The sequence below is a fragment of the Haliaeetus albicilla genome, chromosome 27 (genome assembly GCF_947461875.1).
Source record: "Haliaeetus albicilla chromosome 27, bHalAlb1.1, whole genome shotgun sequence".
NCBI classification, from domain to species: domain Eukaryota; kingdom Metazoa; phylum Chordata; class Aves; order Accipitriformes; family Accipitridae; genus Haliaeetus; species Haliaeetus albicilla.
The window spans coordinates 12,430,163-12,456,004 of record NC_091509.1 but is presented as its reverse complement, the minus strand read 5'-3'; the positions used below and the strand labels follow the sequence as shown (position 1 = coordinate 12,456,004).

The following is a 25,842-nucleotide window of genomic DNA, read 5'->3' as shown; positions in this document are numbered from 1 at the left end:
GTTCCCCCGCAGCCCCAGGCCCCGCGGCTCCCTCCCCGCCGCCCTCCGCCCCGGGCCGGGGTGTCAAACACTCGGGGACAAGCTTTCAACATGGGCCTTTACTGGGGTGCGGCCGGCGCTGGCCTCCCCGGCGGGCGGAGTCCGCAGCACCGCGGGGCCCCGCCGCCCTCGGGGCCTGAGGCGACACCGAGGGGAAACGCTCAAGCCAGCCCGAAGCCCGGCCCAGCGACGCCGCAGACGTGCACGCAAAGCAGGGGACACCAGAGCTCTCCAGCAGCGCCCTGGCTGAACAGCCAGCAACCTTCACGGGGCTGGGCCCTGATTCATCCTAACTGGTCACAAAGATGGTTTTCTCCCCTCCCCCCCTTTTTTTTTCATCTCAGGGAACCTTTTCTCACCGCAGGGCTACTCTGCTGCTTTTCCCGGGGGAAGAAAGGAGGTTTCCCTTCCGGTGCCCCTCCTAGAAACAGTTTTGTTCCTTATCCCATCAACCTGGCAGGCACCACTGCGGGATAACTAGGTCTGCTGCAGGCCACGGCGGCAGTGTCAGCACGTCCCCTGAGCCCCAGCAGACCTCTTGAGCCACCGAGACAACACTGCTCCAAAAGAAACAGGCCTCAGATGTGGCTTATTACCTTCTCCCCCACCCCAGCCTGTCCCTTGAGCACAGGAGGGCTTCACACAACATCTGCAGCTCCTCCAAGACCTCTCGCTGCATCTCCATGGCCATGCGGTGGATGTGGTGGTTGAAGCTGTTGTACATCATGGCATTCTGGAACATGAGCATGAGGTCACGCTGGAACTGGATCATGGACTGAATGTGTCCCTTTGACAGTCTTCTCTTTATGCTGGTTAAATCCATGGGTCTACAAAAGATAGACAGAAGGAAAATTGAATTGCAGCCCAGCACCAGGCATTCTTCAGGCTCTGCATGAACGTGCTTATTGTCGTTTCAGCGTGGCCCTGAAAGCGCAGCTATTTTCAATCACTTTTATTGCTCAGGACAAAGAGGAGGAGTGAGAAATGTTTTTCTTCTAAGTCAGACAAGTTAAGTTTAGCCAATGCGACACTTGCTATCCAATCAACTTGGCAGGTCATTAGCAGTCACCTCTAAAAAAAATTTGATGTTGAGCTCCAGAGAAGGCAAGCAGAGCGATTCTACTAATTAGTCTTCATGAAGTCAGTCCAGGTCTTTGTGGAGAAAGAAAAGTGACTAAAATAGGTATCTATTAAAACCCCTTAAAATCGAATGGTGCCACTAGCAAAAATAGCAGTACTGGTACGGGGAACATGATGGAGAATAAATATTACTTCCCTTATTTTGACAGAATGAGAAAATGAATGGCTGCAGAGACGACAACTGTGACCAGAATAGAATATGATTCAGCTCTGAAAAATGCCCTTAATCTCTCCGGGAAATATTCTTATGACCCACTTCTCCACTGAGAGTAAAATAGCTGGGGAGCAAACAGTGGATGAGGAGAGGGTATCAATCGAGGCACACACTTCCAGCATGGGGATAACAGACTGCTGCACTGCAGAAGCTAAATCCCCTGCTCAGGCAGGGCTTACAGCTGCAGGGACTGTGCCTGGAGTAAGTCAGCCATGCAATGCTGGCAAAGGGCAGGCACAATTCCTATCAGCACCAGAGTCAGTGCAAGCTTCCAGGTTCTAATTACCTGGAAGGGAGTTTTATTAAAAGACATCAGTGGGAGATGCTGGTCACAGCCAGACTCTGGAAAAGGAGGAAGGAAACTGTTCCCACTGGCTCTCTGGAAACCAGAGAAAGCAGAAAAAACCAAGAGAAATCAACTGCTGAGCACTTCCTCCATAAACTCACCTCTTCACCACATCCCTGTATCCAGGGGCTTGTTTCTCTGACACTGCTTTCAGGAACGGACCACTGTATCTACAGGGACAAGCACAAAGAATGACCTCTGTCCACCCCTTCACCAAAGACAGCATTGCAACACGGACCAGTGCTTGCCCTTCCCCGCTTGCCGTGAGTGCCACAGCCGATTAGCAACAGCCAGTATTTGGTGGCTGGCACGACTAGGCATGGGAGGAGGCTGAGCCCCTCACTGAAGCTGGCTGTGCCAGCTGTGTAGGAAGCAACATTTGGGCTCTGCCACATTAGGCAGAGGAAATAAATATGCAGTGTTCTCTCTAGCTTTGCAGCATGCAGCTGTTCTTGCTGCAAGGAGAGCCAGAAGCAAAGCTATGGAGAGACAAGCCAGCCTGTGGTGGCTGTTGTGGAAGGGAGGACAAGGCCTGGTGACACAGGAGCTGGAACTCAGGGCAATGTGTTCAGCAGCCATGTCAATCCAACCCTTTGACCCCACATACCTGTGACTGGCTATCATCTTCCAGATGGACAATAGAGTTCTTTTGAAGAGCAAACGCTGCAGGGGGTTATCCCAGCTCAGCTGCACCCTGTGGAGGGAATATATTGCCACATCATCACACTTGAGACAAAGTAGGAGGTGGCAATTCTGCTAGCACCCACCACATCCAGGTGGATGAAGTGCAGAGATCCTTCGCTGTAGCTACGCAAAGCCTCTCAGGGTGAGATGGTGGAAGCGTTCTGCATCTGAATGCACAACTAAACATCCAGAATGCAGGAAGACCTGGCCAACAGGTAGAAACAAGAGCTGAGCTGAGCAGCTTTAAAAGGGCAGGATCAAACTGGATAGAAAAGCTCATGCTGCTCTGAAGTTTAGAACTTTACTAAGGTGTTTTTTATTGTTTCCCATCCCCAAAAACCAGTTTTCCTTTGAAAGGCAGCCCAGGTGATCACACATGTGGCAGAGCCTGCATGTGACTGACATGCCTGCACCTGCCTAAAGGGGGCTGATAATGCCTCTCTCAGGAGCTGTAGTGGACATTGCCTGAGAAAGCATGATGCCCAGCTCACACAAGGCCTAGCTGCCCTAAGGAAACATGTATTTTCCATTTAATCTCTTATTTAATCTGTACTCCTCTCAGTTCAGCTTAGGATCAATGCCCACAAATGCTGGCAGTTCCACAGAGATAGCACAAGTTACCTCTTTCCCTCCCGTTCTTAGCTGTCTCACCTTCCTAGAGGTGACCTGTGCCATACACTTGTTCTCATGTGAGATAAGGGAAACAACTCTGTTCTGCTGTGCCCGCAAGCGAGTAGAATGAACTACTTACAGCTGCATGTTAGCAGGACTTGTGGAGTCCAGCACAGGGGCTGCAGAGGTGCTATCACTATCATCTTGATCCTGGGCCTGATTACTCATCTCCTGTGGATGCGGCTCACCTGAAGTTTGCTCTCCAGGTGCCTCTTGAGTGTTGTCCTGAAGAGCAGAGAGGAAAAGGGATATATGACTAAAATAGCAGCCTATCACCCGAATTCTTTATCTAGAAGGCAGCCTGCTGCACATCCCCTTACTGCACCCAGTCTCAGCTGGGAGCCAGCTCACTCTTTGTTATTCTGGCGGATGATGTTTGACTTTATTCAGGCCTTCACTGGGCTGCCCAGCACTCCAGTAACAGCTGAGTCTCATCTCTTGGATCATAACCACCTCTGGCTAACACAAACATTGTGGAGCTGACCGGTGCCCGGTGTTGTGTCCGTCTGCTTTTCTGGGGAGAGTCATGGATGTAGAGAGGGCAGGCAGGAGCTGAGGTAAGACTGCCTCAGGATTGTTAAAGCTGAAGACACAGATTACAGGATCCCCTAGAGTGCAACAAAGTTGTTTCCTCACAAACTCCCACATGAATATGACAGAGAATAGACTCAGCCAGGAAGGAGAGCAGTGCTGTTGATGTAGTGATTTGCCAATATAATTCAGAGTGACAGGCACAGGGAGAGAGGCTCTTTGGAGTGCATAAGTGGGATTATGTGCAAAGGCACCTGAGAATTCCTCAACAGGAGATCTGAAGCATGGAGCAGACTCCTCAGGAAGAAAGAAAGTGGACACTGTGCTGTGTTTGGCTTTGACCACTGGAAGAATGCAAGGGAACTGCTAGGAATAACATTGTCCTGGCTGAACAGGTGAAATGTGAGAACCCTGAAAGTTATTTTGGTCTCCGGTGTCTAAGTTTGCAAGGGAACAAATGTGAGTGTGGAAAAATGACACTGTTCTTCCACTGCTATGTTACCTGTCCCAGCAACACCTCGCAGGCTGGTGGGAGCCCACAGCCCCTCTAGACACAGGGCTGATGCAAATCCAGGCTAGACAGTGCCTGCTTCCAAGACATGACGGTCTCCAGGGGCAGATGGTTATTGCTATCACAGCCACGTGGGCCTGAAATCAGCCAAGCTGTGTGCTGCATAACATACCAATTAGAACATGGCAAGTATTCCAGTCTTGCCTTAAACCTGAGAGCAGACTGCCAGCTCTCATGAGTCACCTTTATACTGCCAAGGAGCAAATCCTCCAACTCACATCTAAGGGTTTTATCTGTAATAAGCTTCCTGTTCATAAAGATACATATCTATACATAAAAAACATCCTTCCCCTCATACACTTCTTTTGCATCCCCCTCCCTGCTGTCTCCTCCTCTGTGTCCCTGTCTCCCCACTCGGAACCTGGGACTTCCCCATTTCTTCTAGAGCTGATTTCCTTCAGTCTCTTGTCTCTCATCCAGGACCAGAGGCTCTCTTAGGACCACCTCTCCCCTACCTCTCTTCCCAGGAAGTGTTCTTTCTCATCTTCTGCCAGCATGTGTAGTTGACTTTCCTCTGCTCCTGAGACTGCTGTTCCTGTGGTCTTTTCCTGGCACCTCACATCTTCCCTATCACCCTGCTTCCCAGAGCCACAATAATCCCACTGAGTCTGTGATGACTCTGTGCTGCTAATGCAGAGAGGTTCCATCATCTGGGTTATCTGCAACACAGAGATTTATGGCTTCAAATTGTGAAGGCAAAAGGAAGAAGAAATAAGAGCACAGATGCTATTTTTGTTTTCACTCACGAACGCCTTTCCATTTTTAGGAATCCTTGCAAAAATTTCTGATGAAGCCCTGTGTTACTATTAACAGTGTCAGTTCACTGACATCTCTGTGCTTTAGGGTGAGCTGTGTTTTGGCAAAGCAGCTGCCTGGTTGCGGTGCCAGCTTTAAATGGGAGGAAGGGCAAGGCTTGGGACAGGGAGCAAGTGAACACAGGACATCTGCTCCTCCCCCAGACTGTTTCTATATGTAGGGATGGTGGAGGCCCTGAAAACCCTCATGTTTCAGGAGGGCCTGAACTATGCCGCCCACTTTCCTGTCATCCAAACAGCCCTACCTCTGAGAAGAATTGGAGAAGACTGTCATCTTGACATGGCCTCTCTGCCTTTTGGTAGTCTTCACTATCATCCTCCCAGAGAGGCTCACTGAACTCCAGCTCATGGTCTGCCTCTCGGCTGCTCTCCTCTAGCTTCCCCATGGCCACCTCTTCAGTATTCCTCCAGCTCCCCACGTCCAGATCCAAGCTCGAATCCCAGCTGAGAAGAGACTGGAAGTCACTGTTCTTCTCTGACTCGCTGGGAGACTCCGTCTCAGACTCCCACCATACCCAGGCATGGCCCATCTGCAAACAAACATAAAGAGAGAGACAGCAATTTTTTTGTACCCTGATCCAGAACTACAAAGCCCAGCTCATTTCCTGACATACTCAGAGAGCCAAAGCATGAGAAGGACTCTGTGAGGTGAGCAGCCTACACCTGAGCCCACACTTGACAGCATGTGGCAGGGCTGTAGTTCTGCAATACAAACTGACATTTCAGAGCAACTGAATATCAGGTTTTCTGGTGCTTTTGCTGTGCTCTGCCTCTGGGTTGGTGGGTTACTCTGCTCAGGAGATGCTGAGCTGGTTAGGAACATGAGGCTTTGGTGGATGCTAGATGTTTAAGGTGCCGAAGGCAGCCAGCAGCAAGCTCAAACCAAGTCATGCCGGGACTCGTGAGCTGCTGACAGTTGTGAACAACTAGTGACTCCAATGACAACTGACTGAAATTCCCTTTGCCGCCCCTTGGGAGCTTTTTACACTGGAAATAACTTATTACAAACACTACAGACTCTTTGTTTTGAAAGCGACGGATGTGATTTAGCTGGATGGTGATATCTTGTGTACCTGAGCCAGAAGAATTATAACCACGCACAGTCACACACTGACAGGGGACAGTTCTACACATTTCATAAAATAAAAGTTAGTATTCTCTTAAGAAGGAAGAAACCATTCATTTAATCTCTGTTCATTAGTCCATGCCTAAGTATCTTCTACTGCACGAGTCCACTATGATTTCTCTAAGTCTGGGGAATTGCTTGCAGCGTCACAGTAATGACAGTAAATGGCTGTTATAAAAATCTGTATCTTGCCACTGAACTCAGCTGCCTGGATGCTGTACCTATGGAGAATTCTATGCATTAATTAGCAGTGTCTTCAGAGTTTTCAGTTAATTATATACAACCTAATTTTTCGAGAATTTTGAACAAGCACATTTCTGACTTCCTTTTGCATTCTTAGGACTGCTAGCACATCTACAAATAAAGCTTATGGTGCGTATCTGGGGGAAATAAGGAATCCATTGGGTTTGGGATGAGAAAACTTGTTTGCTTATTTTATGAACTTACAAGCAGAGGTAGGATCTGAAAGGCTGTCCTTCTGAAACCTCTTTCAAAGTTAACTTCAGCGGAAGCAGATAAAATTTGATGAGGTAAGAGGTAACATTACCTGCTCTCAGCTTCCAGCTGAAGGAGTTGGGCAAACTGTGATTTCATCTGAAGAGTAACCCCATGCCTAAAGCAATTTCCTGCACCATCAGCAGAGCTGGCTGCACATACAGAACCAGCCACCGCAGCTCAGCTGAACAGAAAAGCCTTAGCCTAAGGTAATCCAATCACTTGTGATCATCTTTCTGTACTCCAGTTGAGAGGATATGCATTTTAAAATCAAGAAGCCTAGGGAACTTGGGCATAAGCATCGGTTAGAAAGATCTTCCTTCAGCCTTATGTTCAGTTTTACTAAATCGTGGAAGACTCAAGATGCCAGAAAGTGGAACAGCAGCATTAGTGCAAGACAAGCAGGACGAGTGAAAAAATTACAGACTGCTTAGTTCCGTACCAATTCTGTACAAAAAATAAGGGACAAAAAGATACAGACTTCAACTTTTAATTAAGAACTGCCTGACAGTTCTTAATTATGTTGGCTACATAAGTCACCAGCAAGGAATCATTATCAAATTGGAAAGTTTTAGTTCGCTTTGCAGAGATCAGACACTGTGCAACCCTCACTGATATGAGAAAAAGCTGTTAGAAATAAAAAAGATGGCCCTTAAAAGGAACTTATATGTCAAAACAAGAAAAATGATAAAAGCCTGAATTCTAGTAAATGAAATGTAGAACCCACAAAAAAGTAGGCAAAAAAAAAAAGAAAAAAATTGAAGAACAATTTGCTAAAGACATAAAAGCAAATAACAACAACAAACCTCATCAAAAACATCAGAAGCAGAGAGCTGCCAGATGATTGGGGGGATGACGCATCATCAGTGTCAAACATCTCAACGGAAAACAGGGCCAGTTGGAAAAACCAAATTAATCATCATTATCAGCAGTTGCAACTGAGGAGATCACACGAGACTTTCTCTTTGGATGGGTCTGAGAGACTGTTTCCAATTAAAATGTCAATAGGGGAGGTTTTAGGACAATTTGAAGGAGGGAGTAAACCTTAGAACCACTTGGGATGCACTCGTGAGTCCTAAAGAAGCTTAAATAGAATATGACCAAACCTATGCTGTGTAACCTGTCATTTAGATTAGCCACAGCACCAGAGAAACAGAAAGATGCAATTGTTGTTATCTGTCTGTAAAAGGGTGGATGTTAGGAGGTGCAGCACATTAAGCCTGAGCTCTGCACTAGACCGGTTAGAACAAAGTATTAGGAAGAACAGAATTAAGAGTCAGAGCATGAGATGATGAATTGGGAAGAGGCAACGGGGCTCTGTGGAGAAAAGTTTTATCTCAGATTTTTAAAGATCTTAAACATGACTAAAGGCTATTAAAATGTCATGGGATAAGAGAAAAGGCTCTTTGAGGGAAAAATACCTGGTTAAGAGAAGAAACCAAGGGTAGGAAGGAACAGCAATGCTGTCCATAATGAAAGCAAGTTACTAGTGGGCGTGATAAAAGTCATCCCACATGCTGCAACTTCTATTTTTCAACACAAAGATGGGGCAGAGTTGTTACAGAAGAGACAGAGCCAGACTCTTGTCAGAGGCCAACAGTGAAAGGAGAGGAGGCAGTGATGACACACTGCCCTGAAGGAAATTCAGACTGGACATAAGGCAAATGTTTACTCCATGAGGGTGGGTAAGCACTGAAACAAGTTGTCCAGAGGGGTTAGGGAATCTCCCTTCTTGGGAGATTTTCAAAACTTGACTAGACAAGGCTCCAAGCAATCCTGAGCTACCTCTGAAGCTGGCCCTGCTTTGAGCAGCAGGCTGGACTAGATAAATGCTCAGAGGTCCCTTCCAACTTAAATTATTTCATAAAATATCAGAAACCAAAAGAAACCTCTAACTTTTTGTGCTATGAACTTAACAACCTGTAATCTCTGGAAACTGAGGCCATAAAAATTCAAATCAGAAATTCATTCCCAATTTCAGTAGTGAACGAAAATTAACCAGTAAGCAAATCAAACGATTCTACATTTCTAGCATCAAAGGTAGAGTGACTTTCGCTGGAAATATACCTGCGCCAAACACAGGACTCAGCACAGCAGGCACAACCAATTTCAACACAAAACTTGTGAAAATCAAGCTAAGGTAACAATCCCTCTGGTCTGAATTGCAATGACTCAGTTTCCTGCAACTTGTGTGTCAGAAAGTTGCACCTGGTACATGCTGCACAAGGAAGCGCAGACCACTCCCAGCTGCTGCAAGCATCAGGAAGGACAATGTTTTGGTTTTTTTTCCCCTGGAAGGTCATGGGGGCAGAAAATATTCAAGTTTCATCTCATGGGTCATATGAGCAGAAAATAAGGTGACTTGAAAATTGTCAGAGAGAACTTAAATCTCAGTTAAGCACTCGTTGCTGAGGAAAAGAACCGTAATTTCCACAGTAAACAGTTCACAAGCTCCAATGTGTTACCAGGTACTGGCATGCCTACAGCTGCTGGAATCACAGATTTTCACTCTGACTAGCATACCCTTTATAAATCTCTGGGGAAAGAATGTAAGGTACATTTCAATACATTGGTCTCTTAAGGAAAGCTCCAGCAAGACTGTAGTATTTAACTTCTCATGGTTAGATCTCCCATTTCATCACAACAGTGCCATATTCTCGCACGCTCAAGCAGGGAATCTTCCCCTCCATCCAAGCACTATGCAACACTCCCACGATTAATGGTTTGTCTCTAATGTCAAAGCTCTGCCATGCTTGTGTGCTGTACCGATAACTGGAAGACAGTTGTGGTTGCAGATATTCAAGACAGGTATGCACGCTTGTACAAAAACAGGGTTCCTCACTGCAGAGCTGTGATGCTCAGTACACTGCACACTGTACACTGGATTTGTTCCCAGACTTTAATATACATACACATTTACACATCACTAGTAAAAATCTGTACACTTCACATTACAGTACATACGAGCCACCAGTTGCTAGCTAACACCAGAACACTGATGAAGCCCAAGACGACTGCCCTAAAACAGGCAGGGGGGCTACTCTTCCCCTCTGGGGAAGTTTCTTTGGGTTACACATTCCGACGAGACACTGCTTTCCAGGGGGGCAAGTGAAGAAGGTGGACCAGGTCCCAGAAATGGACCTGCAGCTTTTCTTCCTCCTCCAACAGCTGTTAACAGCATCTTGTTTGCACTCCAGCTCTGATGCCAGGTGCTGGGATTTTCTGTCTGCCTGCAGCATCACTTCTTCATCTTCATGTCTGCCTCGATGGCACACCGACGCCCTCTGGTGCCTCCGTCCTAGTCACAAGGCAAACAAAAAGATAAGTGTTATGCAACCCCAAACACACACCACTTCCTCCAGCACTCGGGGAGGTAAGGAATTGTGTATCTGGTAACAACATTTCATGCCTTCCAAACAGGAGAAAGGGAAACTGTCCTAAGAAGGCCTAGGGAGGCCTGCCTGCAGACCTACCTAAAATTCACTCTGGACACAGCACAGGTCCTGGGATTTGTAGCATCTCTGTGCACTGCTGGCAGCCAGGGCAGAGAGAGGCAACAAGGCTCTCACCCAGACAGATGCTTTTGGAGCCCATACAGTACAGGCTTTCTCCTAAGTGGCAGATTCTAGCTTGGCTCTTAAGATGGGAAGAGGAAACTGCTGACTAACCTACCTTATCAGCTGCTGATCCCTACGGGAAGTGCTCCTCCAGTTGAGTGACCCTGGCACTAGCTCCCTAGTTTCTCCGCACAGCTCCTTTCCATGAGTAGAAGGCGAGCTGAGAGCATCCTTTGATCCGCTGCCCTCTCCCTCTGGCTGACATGCTGACTCTCCCGGAGTACTCCTCTGTCTTTAGATATATGCGAGAGAAAAAAACAACTCTCCATCTTCCTCCCCTCTCTCCTCCCCACAACTCAGAGACTTGGGGTTTCCCAGAGGGAATATTTTTCCAAACACTTCCAGATCACCACAGGCACAGAGCAAGATATTTCTGCAGAGTATCTTATTTGCTTTCTGGACCATGAATGATAAAGGAGCACACAGCTGAGTCCTCACTTCCCCAAGACCTTTTGTACTGTCTCGAACATGCGGAAGGGGCGGCTGTATAAGCATGAGAGATGTAGGAACTACAGTACTGCACCACTTGGTCTGTCTTCCCACTTACATGGAAAGAAAGCAGGAGAGAAGTTGTGGAAAAAAGCAAAGGCAGATGACAAAACGAGAACAGTTGGAACCAGAAGAGAAGACTGAAGCCCCTCCCACTCACCCACACTGAGAATAAGGGACTGAGATGTTTCTTCTCTAATGATCATGGTTGTACAGCCCCTAAGTTAAACACACAACGCTGCAGTGCTAAGGATGCTGTGACAGTGCAGTGATCACCCAGACAAAGAGCAGAGCACATTGCCAGCAGTACTGCAGTACCTGCTGGAGCCTTTCAATACTTACAAAGAGAGAGAGAAGGAAGGCAGGAGAGCCCATTGGGACACTGTCCTGTTAAAAGGCCAAACAGAAGGACTTATCAGATATCAGATATGGAAATGCACACACCACATAGAAGCACTGAGTCCACAAACGAGCATAGAGAAACATGTGCCCCGCTCCCCTTCCCGCATGGCATCAGTCTTATGCAGCAGGAACATAAAAACGGACAAAAGAGGGATACTGCGAGAGTCAGAATGCTAGGAAAGGGATACTCCATCCTCAGCCATGGCAAGGCCTGGTTTACCAAACAATTTCTGTGCTGTGCAGTTGCCACTAGAACTAAGCAGGTAGTCCTTGCTGTCACAATGTCATGTGCACCAGCTGAGTGCACTTGAGATCACTTGATCAAGTTTGGATGTGTCTTTACAGAAGAAAAAAACCAAACAAACCTACACTGCTATTAGTTTAGACCAGTGTGTAAGTCAAAGGTTCTCTGGTGTGTTTTACACAGCAAACCAGACTGGAGTCATTCCCTGGTTCTAAAAATCTGACTAAGAAGTGAAGGACACAGCAGAGGCTAATCTTCCAATTCTCTACACCTTCACCTTCCTGCCATATCATGCCTCTTCCAATACTCATTCATTTCCCTACAGTTTTCATCACCTGTTTTTAAAAACAGGTAATAGAACTATTGGGATTACAGAAAAAACTCACGAGCCCTTCCTCTGGAATGATGTACAGCTCCAGAGCTGAAATCTAATCAATGGACACATTTAAAGAAAAATTTGTTCACATGAAGATACTGGGGCCACTGTAATCTCAAAAAACATTCTGCCTCTTTGGTATGGCAACTTCATGCAGTATCTTGGGATTCTTCAAAAGGTACCAAGTGCCCTTCCACAGGGTGCAGCGTTCTCACCTTCTCTGAAGCATCTTGCTTGCGAGTGGAGTCTCGCCCACGCAGGCTCTTTGCACTGATCCCTGATTCTGATGTTTGCATGATCAGCTGTGTGGCCAGAAATTGCTGCAAGAAAACCACACTCTGTTAAGATCCTCAGGCAAAACAAGCTCAGTTAGTGCGTGTCAGTTAACTATCACAAACCACAGGGTGGGAATGACTGGGTCAGAGGCAGTTTCAGTTCCTCGTCTGCTGCTCAGAATAAGTTCCCCCATTTACCTCAGAAGCCACAAGTCCTGAGGAACTATAAAACCCCAGTTCAAACTCTGTTAGCCCTGCCAGCTGGGACATTCTACTTCACAAGAAATTTGAAATGGCATATATTCACAGGACAGAGTTTCATGTGCACTTTATACCAGTGTAAACCAGCACAGCCACCAAAAAGAGCAATCGCGTCCCCTGTCATTCACCATTCTTGTTGCTTGTTTCTGTTCCTGAACCACACCCTGCTTCTTGCTGGCCTAAGCATTTCCCTGAAGGAAATTAGATTTGAAATTGGTCTGGGCTGAACTTAGAAAACATTTTGCTGCATTAGTTTTAACTTATCCACAACTTAGTTCACCACAAACACCTGAGCTAGCACAAGAGAGATGCAGGGAAAGATGGGACTACTTCATTCAAGGACACTGTGAGTGAAACCTGTGGTCTTACATCCAGAAGTCTTTCCCATACCTATGGGCCAAGGCAGATGCTCTGTCCTGTACTGGCCTCAGCTCAATACTTTACCTGGATCTGCTCCAGGACATCTCGCTGCATCTCCACAGCCATGTGGTATACATCATGGTCAGAGCTGTTGTACATAACTGCATTTTGAAACATCAGCATAATATCACGCTGGAACTCAGCTGTGGTTCGTATCAGCCCATTCTCAATGTTCTTTTTGATGGTAGATAAATCCATTGGCCTATGAAAGAAACACAGTCAAAATAGCAACAGAAATATTTAACTCTTTCCCTGCTCTTTTGCAAACAGCCCTGGGTCTGTAACATGTCTAGTTAGACCATCTATTTAATTTAGCCAAATACGTTCTCCCCCACACAGGCTGTGTTCCTGACTACCAAGGCCTCAGTTCAGAAGCCACAAGCTGTCCAGCAGTCATCATGAATGGTAACAATGGCGTGACAGATGCCTCAGGAGAGACATTTACCTTCTTCAGGCATCACTGAAGGAGACACTGAGGAGCTAGAGCTGCAGCCACTGAACTGTTTAGGAGAGATTTTGGGGGACTAGCAGGGGACTCTGATAATTCTTCCAGAATATCCACTATCTGGGACAGTAAAAAATGTTGATTAAAGAAGATAGGTCTTTGGAATTTCAAAGACTAAATCCTACCCTTGGATAGAAACTGGGAGAAGCAGATCAGTCACATACCACTTTAGTGATAAAAAATGTTCTATGTAAGTCAGTGTACTTCACTGAAAGACAGGCTGTGTAAAGACATGTATCTGTTACTGAAGATGACCCTTTTCCAGGTGAAACCTGCTTCTGACTGAATCATGCCAGAAAAAAAAAATCATTTTCCAAGTCTTGCGGTCCACATGGCAGCCAAAAACTACATTGTTCCTGCCAGAAATCCCTACACAAATATGCAAATATACGGAGTTCTAATGACAGAAGACTGCTGAGACTCACCTCTGCACAATACTGTGGTAGCCGGGTGCTATATCGTCAGTTACAGGCTGTAGGAAGACATTGGCATACCTGTAGAGAGAAGGAGACCACTTAGTGTCCTGTCCTTGCTTGCAAATTTGTTTCATGCTCTCATGTTTATTTGTCTGCTACCACTAACAATATGATTCATCATCTCCTGGTATCAAGGCAGATGAGCCTCTATGATGGGAGAGTGGAGACTTGTCTAGGATTAGTCACTTCTTTCTGCCAGTTCTCAAGACATCAAACTCACCTGTGATTAGCTGCTGCTCTCCAAACTAGCATGATGGCTTTCTTCCAGATCTTCTGGGCCTGTATTGCTTCCTGGTCCTCACTGCACACTGAGCTGGGAAGAAAAGAACAGGACTTCCTTCAGGAGTCTGCATACTGCCTTGGAGCAGAAACCTTATGGTTTATTTTCCCTTTGACGTGCCCACGCTAATCCATGCCAAAGACAGAAAGAAAAAAATGGGACCTGGTAGTATTATGGCACTGTCTGTACACTTGCACTTGTAAGCAAGGAGAACCAGACAAATCATCAACAAATTCCCCCTTCAGACCCACTCAGTCAGCAAAACAGAAATGAGAATCCTATGCTCCCACCACAAAATAGCCTGGGATTTGTACCTGTGTGCCTGAGAGCTTCACTGATACTCACAACTGTGAAGAGGCTGGGCTGCTGGGGATGGAGTCGGCTAGCGTGTGAGACTGTAAAGGTGCATTATGGACACTGAAGCCATCATCGCTCTCACTCACGGGGGGTTCGTTATCCATCTCTGATAGATATCCCTCACCCTGATCTTCTTCTTTGGGTTCCTCCAAACTGGCAGCCTCACTGGCACCATCTTCATCATCCTCTTCACCCTGCCCATCCTGAAACACAGAGTTCATGAGTCTGCACAGCCAGCTACAGCAGCAACTCAGAGCCTGCAAAGCAACTATGGTTCAGCAAGCAAAGTAATTTTCTTGCTATGCTGCTGACAACTGTACAGGCACTTTCACAAAATCCTAGTCACTCTATCTTGCCCTGCCTCCCCTGCAGACACAGAAACACACATACACACACAGCTTTATACTGTCTGAGGCAATCTCCCCTTTAGCTCCAACTGCAGACTGCCCACTTCTCAGTGCAGAAAGCTGAATGCAAGCTTTGTTTTTCAGCAGATGGGAGCCAGGAAGCAGCAGCAGTGAGAGGTTACTAATAAACTCAAGATGACTAAAACCAATTGAGAATTACCTTCATCTGACTCCTAAACAGGGCTTGGGCCTCCTCCTTCATTGACTCTGTGAAAGAGAAAAGCAGAAAGGTTGATTCTCCAAAGCAGTCTTTCCTACAAAAGCTCCTGCACCAATGCCTACTGTCCTGCAGTAATTACCACTGTTCCTACATGTATCTTTTCTCCCTCCTCCCCAAAAAACCTGAACCAGATCACTGACAACTATCCAGCTAATAATGTTGCATGTAAAAGATTTCCTAGCTGAATTAAGTTACCTGACAGCTCAAATTTGTGCTGAACATCAGCCTGTGAGGAGTCTTCACTCACATTTGGGACTTGTGGAGGGGATGAATCATCATCAGGTGGGGTCTGGAGGGAAGAGAAATGCACAAATCTAGATGTTTGTGTCAGCTTACTTCAGTGAAGGTGTGGGCACATCTCACTCACCCTAACCTAACTCAAGGCAATGAAGTTCACTGAGCACCTTCCCAACAGCAATTCTGCACATGGGCGGGGGGAGATACACAAAGGTACTGCCTAAAGCAGAGAGCTTCTCTGCAGATCGAACAGATCAGCAGCATGACTCCCCAGAAAACAGTCAGTCACATTCACTGAAGGATCACCTTCAACCCAGCAGTCATCCTTCCTCTAAACTTCTCTCCTACCTGCCACAACTGCTCCTTTCTTTCCCCACACCAGTTCCAGACAGCCTCTCTGCTCACATACCTCTGTCTTCACTGTATTGTGCACTGCGTCTTCTCCCTTGGCTGATTCTATCTCAATTTCAGAAGTCTCCCCCACTGCTACAGCTGCTCTTTGATCCTCTTCTATCTCTTGATTTCTAAGCTCTGGTGTTTCCGTCACTCTTGCAGTTGCTGGTATGGCTTCCTCAGGGCCCAGCTGATTCTGCTCCTGCTCTGCAGGTTCTGTCTTTATTTCTGATCCCAGCTCGCCAATGCCCATTAGGTCTCGAATTCCCTTTGCCTCTGGCTCCTCACACTCCAGTCTCTCCTGCTTCACAGTCACAGACACTTGGGGTATCTGGGCCTGTTTCTCATGCTCCTGACGAATTGAGTGTTCCCATGGGCCAGGCAGGGTCTGAGGGTCATCAGTATCTTCGCAGAAAGAAGACAGAGCAGCTTCAACAACTGCTGCATCCAGGACTTCAGGGTGGTCATCTACCTTTATTGCCAAAACAAACACACAGCAGTGCAGGCCAAGGTCAGAAAGAGGGATTAAAAAAAAGTTCATGTTATTTGGTAATGAGACAATTGTGGAAAACCAGGTGTACTGGGTTTACAAAGTTGCCATTCGCAGCCAGACTCGTATCACTCCCTGTGGAGTCTCCCGTGGAGGTTCAGTTTCAGAAATATAGCACTCCTGGAAAGTATGCTGCAAGCAGCGCTCGTCTGTCTGCCAGAGATGTGACCCAAACCCTACCCAACATGAGGAAGAAAGAGATTTCTTTCTGCACTCTGAAGAGAAGCACCAGGCTAAACGTGGCAGACTAGCAGCAGTGGTGTCATAGGGTCATTGATCTGGACAACGATGGCGAGAATGTGCATTTTGGAATAGTTATTTCTTGCTTGTTTAAACTAACTAAATTGGTGAACAGTAATCACTTGAGATTAACTTAACTGGATGTGGAGCAAAAGGCACTGGCACTCTGCTTTGCCCGTTTACCTTGTCCTCAATGATGGCTATAATATTTCCAACAGTATCGAAGTCCAGCTCTTCCCCTGTATAGGACACTGCAATATCCATTTTCTCAGCCAAATCCAGGTCTTCTTTCCCATCCATGCAGTGATCTTTGGAAGACCCTGCAGTGCTGCCAGCTCCAGAACCCAGGCACTCTTTCTTGATGGAATCAATGATCATGGATATTTCACTGCTGTCCATGGACACTGTCACGGTATGGGAATCAGACACTGCCTCCATGGAAACACAGGCTTCTGGCTGGCTCACTGCACAAGGATGAGAGTAACAATCAGAGACCAATCTGGAGAAGTCAAGTCCACGTAAACAAATACTGCAGTCGATAAGACCAAGCACCAACTGCAAGTATCCCAGGTCCACCCACAACAGCGTGGCTTAGAAAAATAAAAGACAAATACAGGTTTGCTTTCCCACAGTAGAGACAAAGTGAGATTCCAGCCCTTGAACCACAATCCAGCAACATACCATTAGTATCCCCACCCCCACCCAGCAAATCCTTTTTAAAACCATCTGTTTACTCCAGAAGCCAGCTGTAACCATCCTTTCATCAAGGATGGCGAGTCTGAGGTGATAAAAGGCCAGCTGAGAGCTCGCTGGGTGATGATCCCAATGGAATTTCTGTTTCCCAGCAGTGCATGACCTACGAGTGCGTAGTTCAGGAACGCACCTGTGGCTACGCTTTCTGGAGCTGCAGCTGGTGGCACAACGGATGGTGCTGACAGCGTGGGCATCATGACAATGGTTGCCTGGGACACAGGCTCTACGGGGGGTGGCAGGAGCTTAGCTGGAGGTTCGCTGGCAACAGCGGAGAAGGAAGCAAGAGGTGAGGTGAACTGTGCAGGACCAGCTTCTAAAAGCCGGGAAAGCGTAGGAGCACCTAACAGAGAGTAGAAGGGAAAAGCACATGAGCAAGCAGCCACCACTGAAGTCCACAAAGCCACCACTGGCCTCTTCACTGTCTGGTGGCTTCTTCTGGGAAAAGACACGGAGGTACCTATAAACAGTCCCAAAAGCTATACAGAGAACCCGCACCAAAAATGCACAACTGCTTTGTGTGTGCAGTCTGAGACAGAATCATGCAGACTATGGGACACTGTGTTCAATGAAAGGGCTGGACAGGCTAAGCCACACATGCAGAGAGATGCCCTTCCAAAGGCTCATCCCAATACAAGTATGGGAAATCTGAAAAACAGTGCTGAGAGAGCCACACAAGGTAAGCCAAGACAAACAGTCATCACAGGAGCTGGAAGGGAGCAGAGGGGATCTCTTTGCAGGTCTTTCCTGGAGAATCCCTCTTATATCAAAGGTTGCCACTCATCTTAGCTGTAAGTTCCAGTCTGAATTTACTGAACTGTCTGGACCAAATTAACAGGTCTTAAAGAATAAATGTGGATAAGGAAAGTGAGATTATTCATATGGAATTATACATGAATGAATGGCATAAATCCTCAGTTGCAATGTGATTAAACCACTGGTTAGTATGAGCTGAGAAGAAACTTCACCTTAGGCAGGTTGTTCTGAAAAGGCCCAATGCAAAGACTCTTGAACTGTCCCTCTCACCCCCCACTCTGTGGAACTTATTCTGGAGCTCATAGTCCAGTGTGGTCTGGACTATACTTAGACCTCTAAGCTAAAGCAGAGGTAAGACACGCGAATTCTCCAGGTTCACAGGGAGCTGCAGTTTGACACACTGGGAACCAGGTACTAGACCATTTTTTTCCCCAACTCCCTGTCAACCAACCTTTCTTTCTACACTGAAATGACTGGTATTAGCCAGTGTCAAGAGCAGAAAACTAGACTGCAAAGACCGGGATCGAATCAAGTCTAACTGTTTCAGTCATTTTAGATCCAGGCACTCTTTTTTTCTGTAAGTATTACAGTCGTCTTAAAAAAAAGTAGGGGTGAGAGGGACAGGGGTACAGAAATAGGAATACAACTCATAAAGAAGCCCCCAAACCAGCCAGGCTAGATGTCCTTCATCTCTCTCCAAAGAGAATTCATAGAACAGTCTGAAGGCACACCTGAAGGGAGAACTGTACAGGGAGAGTCCCGAGTTACCTGAAGCAGCAGGAGATGCAGGGACAGCACCAGGTGCCGACTGCATTTCCCCACTGTGCAGCACTGGAAGGACGCTTCCTACCTCCAGTAGGACTCCTGAGCTGTTCATGTGACCAGAAGCCACTGCCATTTCATTTTCACCGACCTGCCAAAGGAGGACACAACTAAGTTCCTGGAGATATCATCACATCAGTGATTCTCTGCCAGATATGCACCTCCATGAATATGTCCATCATTTGCTGTCTCAGCATTTCCTCTGCACTTTTTGTCCAGTCTAGTCACTGCCTGAGGCCCCTTATGCAAGTGAACATGACAGTCTGAAACTAGTTGTTCTTCAGCTACAATACAGCTGCAGTGCCACTTTCCTTGAAGTTAGGCCAAATATATCATTTGCTCTACCTTAGTTCCTCTGTTCAAGGACCTCACAATCCTTTACAGATATCAGTCTCTCTACCCCCCGAGATGGCATGGAATCATCCCTTATTTTGAAGCACCAAGATGGAAAGTAACTCTACCAAGGTCACACAGTAAACCTATGATGGACCTTGAAGCAGATGTAAAACAGTCCTGTCGATACAAAGAGAACCTAGTCTTCCACAGCCACTACCTTTCCTTGCTCCACCCTACGTTACATTGCACCCTGCAAACAGAGAACCCATGGAACATTTACCCAAGCTAACAAATAGAGAAGACCCCAAATGTGACTATTAAAAAAAGAAAGTCAACAGCAACACACTTATTCCATCACACAAGCACTAACACAGGGAATCCGTGCCACGGGCAGGCTGATGGCTGCTATTTTCAGACTGGGCTCTGAACAGTGCCAGCAATGGTTGCCCTCTTAAGACTTCCAGAGTCACTAACACCAGAAGTGAGTTGCCATCACAGTGATTTTAATAACTGTCTACAATTAGGAGAAAACTGAAGCACTTCAATACTGGTCATAAACCCCATTAAAGGACTCCCCACTCCTATGCTAAGACCCGTTACAAATATTGAAACTCAACTTCCTGCCAAGATACTGTAAAGAAGAATCGTGAACCCAAAGTAGAAATCATCAAGAACACCTCCATGCAGGCTGATCGGGATGATGCTGACTAACATGCTCCCTCCCCCAAGGAAAACAATTTCCTCTAGCAGAGCCTGCAACTCCAGCTCCTTGCGACTGAGGGGAGATAGCCAGTCCTATGTGCTGAATGATCCCCACAGTCCTGCACCCGCAGTACTGCTGGGAAAGGGTCCCACCTCTGTGGCTCACAGGGGTACTTATCTCTCTCAGATATCGCTTCTGTTGGGACTCTCACAAAAAGTACGTTTTTAAAAAGCCTTTGCAGTTCCCCCTTTTTCAGTGGGAGAGTCTGGAGCAAATTGTTTGTGTGCTTGCATATATGAGCAGAGAGCTCCATACCAGCCTGGGGCTTGTGGGCAGGAGACTGCCCTTCTTCAGCAGCTCTGAGAGCAGAGGGGAAGGAGGCGGAGTTGCTTTTTGTCCTAGCATCTTTTTCTGGGGTGAATCATCAGTGACTGGGGTCATGGGGGCATCCAGGGGAGCAGAGCCTGGAGGGGTGTCAGGGATTCCAATGAAGGAGGCAACTGGGGTGCTGGGCAATGTCCCTGGAGTGACCTGAGAAAGAGAAAAACCACACTGTTCAAAGCCACACTCCACCACACGGACTAGCCCCACTTGCTCCTTCCCCCAAGAGCATTGATCCAGCACACCACAGACACCTACTCCATTCACTCACTACACCTACTCCAGGCATATGCTTTCACCCTTTCCCTGCCCTGTAGTGCCATTTCCCAGGCACACACAGAAGACTGCCTGCCAACCCACTGATGCCCCTACATAGCCTCTGATCCAGGCACCTGATCATCACAGACATGGAAGAGGACACGTATCTCGAGCAGCACTGTACATCAGCCACACTACAGCACTACCACAGCTAGAAGTCTGCAAAACAAGGCAAGGTCTTCTCCCCAGGCTCCTGCTCCATGATGGACGCAGAGCCCCATGTCCCAGGCTGGTCTTTCCCTCTTACCATGGGAAGCATCCTTACCCCTGGACTGGCCTCATCCACAGCAGGCTGAGACAGATCTCCCAGAGCATAGTCTCCTCCTGGAGAGGTTGAGCCTGCAGGGGAGCGAACCATCACACCCGTTAATCGTCGTGGCGGGTTCTTAATGGCCTGACGAGCTGGAAGAGAACAGAAAAAAAAGTGAGATTCCATGACTCCATCTTGGACAGTCCCTGAGAGTTACCTCTGACTTTATCCTAAAGAACACCAAGTAAACAATTTATATTGTAGGCATTTCTCGCACCACACTAGGTCCAGTTCACAAATAATACTAGCATTGGGTAATGTGCTTTAATTTCAGATTTCCATAGCAGCTGGGTACTCACCACCTCCCAGCACTGATAGGTTAGTTCACTGAATTGCCCCAGGAATTATAAATGAATTAAACAGTCAGAACAAATCTAACTTCTTTTTATCTTCAGACAATAGCAAAACTAGAAGGAAAACTAAAGGGGTGAAGCCTGACATTCTAACAGAGAGCTCCTTGCTAATCCTGCTTCCTCTCAGATATACCTTCTCTACAGAATTTGTTCCCTTCTCAGAAGTGTCTGCATTTTGCCCTGTTACAAATACAGTGCTGGAAAAAGAACATAATCTTTCCTTCCAACTCCTAGGGTCATGGAATTCCTCCTGAACAGGTCTTAACAAGACTTAAATATTTCCCAAATGTTCTTATGAACATATGCATCTCTCTCTGAGGAGGAGTAAGGAAGCCCATTTCCAGCTTACCCTGATAAGCAGCATCTGTAGCCTTCCTCTTGACTTCTGCCTCCTCCTCCTCCATTTTTTTCTTTCTGTGTACAGAACCAAAACCTACTGTCACACAGTGTGCCACTTCCCCTTAGCTTCTCCTCTGCAATCAGCTTACTGACCCCCAACCCATTATCTCCAGACAGCAATGACCTGCCTCTGCAGACTCAGGCTCAAGTCCTCTGAGAAGGGAAGCAGAGTCAGAAGCCAGTCAAAGAACGACACATTTGGCAGGAAGTTTCACTTCCAGACGATTATCAAAACGGAGGAGGCAAGCATGATGCTGCAAGCCATCACTGAGCTCTTCACTGAGAAACTCCAAAAGATGTTCCACACAAGCTGGTGGCCCCCAATCTAAACTAAGTCCACCCTCAGAGGCCAAAGCATCTGCCCAGCTGCCCTGTTTCTCTTAACCCAATGTACACAGCACAAGAGGTGTCTGACAAACACACAGCATCAGGCAACTACAATCTCAGAAGAAAGCATAACATGGAAATAATTAAATAACCCACATCATAATCTCATTGCACAGCTCCTCCAGTCTGTTATCCATGTGTCCGGCCTGGATCAGCTCTGCATCCTTCTTGAGTTGCCTGTAATCAGAAAATCTTCTTACTTACCACTGAACGATACACCCTAAGCAGCATTTTCACCCCAAGCACCATCCCACTTAGGCCACTTTTTCAAGACAGGGCTCTCAGGTGCACCACAGCTTAATGCCTCTGCCACATACCTGTATTTCTCCTGTGTTTCTTTAATCATTTTCTTCAACTCCTCAACTCGTTCTGCAGTCAGTTTCCGCACAATAACATCTTCCACGGTTTCCACAACTTCTCCCTTCTCACCACGTTTTCTCCTATAGAATAAGAGAAAAGCAAAAACAGTTCAGACACGAAACACAGAAAATCCCTGTTCTCCTTTCAAAAATGGCTCCTGTCCATCATTCCTGACACAAACATGCACCCAAAAAAAAAAAAAAATCAACCTCCTCTTCCAATTTCTCTTAAATGACATTGGACAGCACAATGTTCAAAAAATTTATGCTGAAAAGTTTATCTAATTGTTAAATGCGTCCAGTGTTAAAGACTTCAGAAACAGATCAAAGATGCAACCCCACTGCAAATTCTCAACCTGAAAAAAAAATCATTCAGCTTCAGAGAAGAGTCTTACTACCCACGAAGAAACATCTATTTTTTTTCCTCAGTAACTCTACTAAGCCCTTTGTCTTTGCCAGTCTAGTGCTGAGATCATTCAGCACTATCACAAACAAATACTGCTTTTAAACATCCTGCCTTTAATTTAATTTGATATGAAGTCTCAAAACAAAATGCCTGGATTTAGGAGTGAGAAATATCTGAGACCACAAAGCTGTAGTGATAGCATTGGTAAGAAAACTGTAAGAAACCACTGCAAAATAGAGACAAACACAAAACATTTCCCCTTCTCACTCTTGTTGTCTTTTCTACCTCTACTCTGAATGATAATTTTATGTGTAAAGCTTCTGATCAATAAGACTAATAGGTAGTGTTTTATTCCAGCCAAATAAATGTTTCTTTTTGCTGCATTAAGTCCCCAAATGCACACTGCAACTCCTACAAATGGAGCTGTGGCAAAGAGGCCCCAATTACCCTGCCATGTATTCTAACGACAGTAGGGGCATATGGAAGACACTAACAAGTACACCGTGACTAGTTTTAGAACCATGTAATACTGAAATACTTTGATCTTATGAAGAAAGGAGACAAGATAATGAGATATGGGAAGGATGTTCTAAGAAATACCTTAGGCTTGCCAATCTCCCCCATCTGCCATACCCTGATCCCACTGTCCACCCACGCCAGCTATCACAACTGAATTTCCTCATTCCTGTACACTCGTTTTGGGAGAAGCACCATCAAGTCCTTTGCTGCAAGAACTGACAAGTCCACCCAAAATTGCTGCAGACTGCACTTGCTTCAGACTTTGTACTCACTTAGGGGTCTCCGTAGTCTCCAAGAGCTCTGAATACTGAGATGCACAGTGCTAAGAAGAAACAAAAAAAGTCAGAGGACACCAAAGAGTCGGCATCAGCAAATGCCTATCAACAAAGCCTACAGGGCACTTAACTCCTACTTTTTCAGAGGTCTAACGCTTTATGAACATATCTGACAAGTCTTCTCCAGAGTTTGCCCCATGGCAATAATTTAGTGTAGTGCAAAGTGAGGAAGCATATTCACTCTTTTACTGTAGCACTGCCCAGGCTGATCTCCAAAACAAAGCTAAAGAACGCTCCCAACTAACAATTTAGAAATCAAAGCAAGCAAGCATGATTACAAAAACTGTAGCCATAACATTTCTGTCTGTGAACATGAACCAAAAATATTTCAATGGAGAAAACATAACATTGTATCAAGGCCAGTTTCATAGCTTAACAGAAACAGTAAGCAACATAAAACCCCCAACTTCTCCTCCCTTGATTCTCTTAATCTCTCTGTTCCTTATACAGCAAAAATCCCAGGTGCTTGCCCAAACAGCAGGACACACCAAAACACATGGGCATCCACAAATTCCTGGGGAAAGGAATTCCACAGCTCTATTACAAGCCTGGTGAAGAACAATCTCTTCAGGTTTGCTCTGAACCTGCCTCCTGTTAGTCTTACTTAATAGCCTCTAGATCTTGTACTGGACCAAGCACAAAATTAATCCTTATTCATCTTCAACTTCATGCCACTTCTGATTATACAGACATCTGTTGTATCTCCTGTTATTCATCTCTTTTTTATGCTGAAGTGTTCTACCTTACTTAGCCATCTCTTACAAGGAAGCTGTTTCATGTCTTTGATCATCCTTGTCTTTTCCTTAACCTTATCCAACTGTACTGTAAGCTCAAATTTAATTTCAGAAACTGAAAAAAGTAATTAATGACTTATACAAAGCTGATTTTTTAAAATTAATTTTGCTCTCTTTTTTAAAAACAAGGAACACATTGCCTTAGGCAGCTATCTTACATATCCCATGCAGAACCCATTTTTTCCAAGACTCAAATGTCAGTATCTTACCTTCTGGGAAAACCAGTCAGGTGGGCGTCCTGGCTCTGCAAAAGGTTTGATAGCTCTGCTGACTGAGACCCTACAGGAGAGAAATGGCAAGTCACCGTCAACTTACTTTCTTCCCCAACCAACATGCAGAGAAAAGAAGCTGACCTGTCTTGACGTTCATCACTGAATAGCCCCCATAAACACAACGAACTTGTCAGTGAGTTGTTATGTTTGGGCATTATTGAAGTACAGCCTGTGGACTCAAAAATACTTGCCTACTCCCAAACAACAGCTTCCCTCCCTTGCTTTGAAAAGCAAGTTTCTAGCTTCTGATGACACCATTACATTTCCACAGAAACTTTGGTGAGGGGGGAAAAAGGCAGCAAAACAGAGCTGCAAGTGCAGAAGCAACGCACAGGAGTCTGTTACCAAACATCCTCCTTGACCACAACTCGCTTTGTCCGATCTATGTTGGAATAACGTTACTCTTTGTTCTGATTAACACACTCCTGCTTTCACACAGTAGTTATGAAAGAAGCAAAAAGATTGTCAACGTACACGTCTAATACTGCCATCTTTAACGGCCAAACTTTGTTTTGAGCAGAAAGTATGTAGAAAGCAGAAGTGTTTACGACTAGCTGTTGCACAACAAACCGGCATGGTGAAAAGCCACACACCAGTACCGCACACAACCCATGCTCTGCCCCGGGACTCCAGTGCCCGTGCAGCGGACATGACCCTCGCTGCGCCCCGCTCCCTTACCAGTTCTGGTCCCCGCTCCGCATGACGGACGAGGCCAGGCAGAGCTTCTCGCGGATGGACCATGGCTCCGTGGGGCCGGCGCTCAGCAGCTTGTGCTCTGCCGGGAGAGGGGAAGGAGTGCAGGGACCTGACAGCCCGCCGCGCACCCCCGGCAGCACCCCCGGGGACCCCATGCCCGGAACCCCGCCCCCGACCACTGGCCCCGCCCCCGCGGTGCTGGCCCCGCCCCCACCGCATCAGCCATAGCCCCACCCCTCCCTCGGGCCGTTGGCCCCGCCCCCCTCGCGCCGCCGTCGCCCCGCCTCCTCCCTCCGGAGCCGCTCGATTCTTCTCAGGCCGTTCCCTCGCCCCCTTCCCGCCCCAGCCCCGCTGCCGCGGGCCGCCGCCGCTCCCTCTCCGCCGCCCCCCCCCCGCCGCCTACTCCCGACAGGCCCCGCACTCACTGCCCGTCCCCGCCGCCATCTTCCCCGCCCGGCCCGAGGGAGGCAGGGCGGAGCCGCGCGCAAAGCCCGCCGGGAGGCGCGCGCGCGCGCCCCTAAGCCATCCCCGGGCGCGCGGGCGGCCGAGCGCTCGGGCCCCGCC

At 46.9% G+C, this 25,842-nt stretch overlaps 1 protein-coding gene across 6 annotated transcripts; it reads right to left on the bottom strand.

Annotated features, from left to right (window-relative positions):
- Positions 1–172: 172 nt before the first annotated feature.
- On the bottom strand, positions 173–25,737 carry BRD8 (bromodomain containing 8). Of its 6 annotated transcripts, XM_069773139.1 has the most exons (26): positions 25,704–25,737; positions 25,261–25,357; positions 24,520–24,589; positions 23,454–23,503; positions 22,215–22,337; positions 21,994–22,074; positions 21,461–21,525; positions 20,714–20,850; positions 18,657–18,801; positions 17,266–17,475; positions 16,566–16,846; positions 15,609–16,064; positions 15,158–15,251; positions 14,903–14,949; positions 14,324–14,538; positions 13,919–14,011; positions 13,648–13,716; positions 12,742–12,919; positions 11,977–12,081; positions 11,082–11,126; positions 5,258–5,542; positions 4,653–4,856; positions 3,175–3,320; positions 2,347–2,433; positions 1,841–1,909; positions 173–866 (listed from the first exon to the last, which is right to left on the bottom strand). In XM_069773139.1, the coding sequence occupies exons 1-26, from the start codon at positions 25,720–25,722 to the stop codon at positions 632–634; spliced, it is 3,606 nt and encodes a 1,201-aa protein (XP_069629240.1). In that variant the 5' UTR covers positions 25,723–25,737; the 3' UTR covers positions 173–631. The 6 variants fall into 6 exon arrangements, 5 of the variants coding, with proteins under 5 accessions (XP_069629240.1, XP_069629236.1, XP_069629237.1 ...); XR_011322507.1 differs by lacking the exons at positions 173–866; positions 1,841–1,909; positions 2,347–2,433; ... (1 more) ...; positions 4,653–4,856; positions 5,258–5,542 and adding exons at positions 9,515–9,931; positions 10,306–10,482; positions 20,065–20,280; XM_069773135.1 differs by lacking the exons at positions 173–866; positions 1,841–1,909; positions 2,347–2,433; ... (1 more) ...; positions 4,653–4,856; positions 5,258–5,542 and adding exons at positions 9,515–9,931; positions 20,065–20,280.
- Between the last annotated feature and the right edge of the window lie 105 nt (positions 25,738–25,842).

Coding starts and splice junctions, on each gene's coding strand:
- BRD8 (XM_069773139.1), bottom strand. Junction 18,802..20,713: donor TGGATGAGGCCAGTCCAGGG/GTAAGGATGCTT, acceptor CTCCTTTGGCAG/GTCGGTGAAAATGAAATGGC. Junction 2,434..3,174: donor AGTCCTGCTAACATGCAGCT/GTAAGTAGTTCA, acceptor TTCCCTCCACAG/GGTGCAGCTGAGCTGGGATA.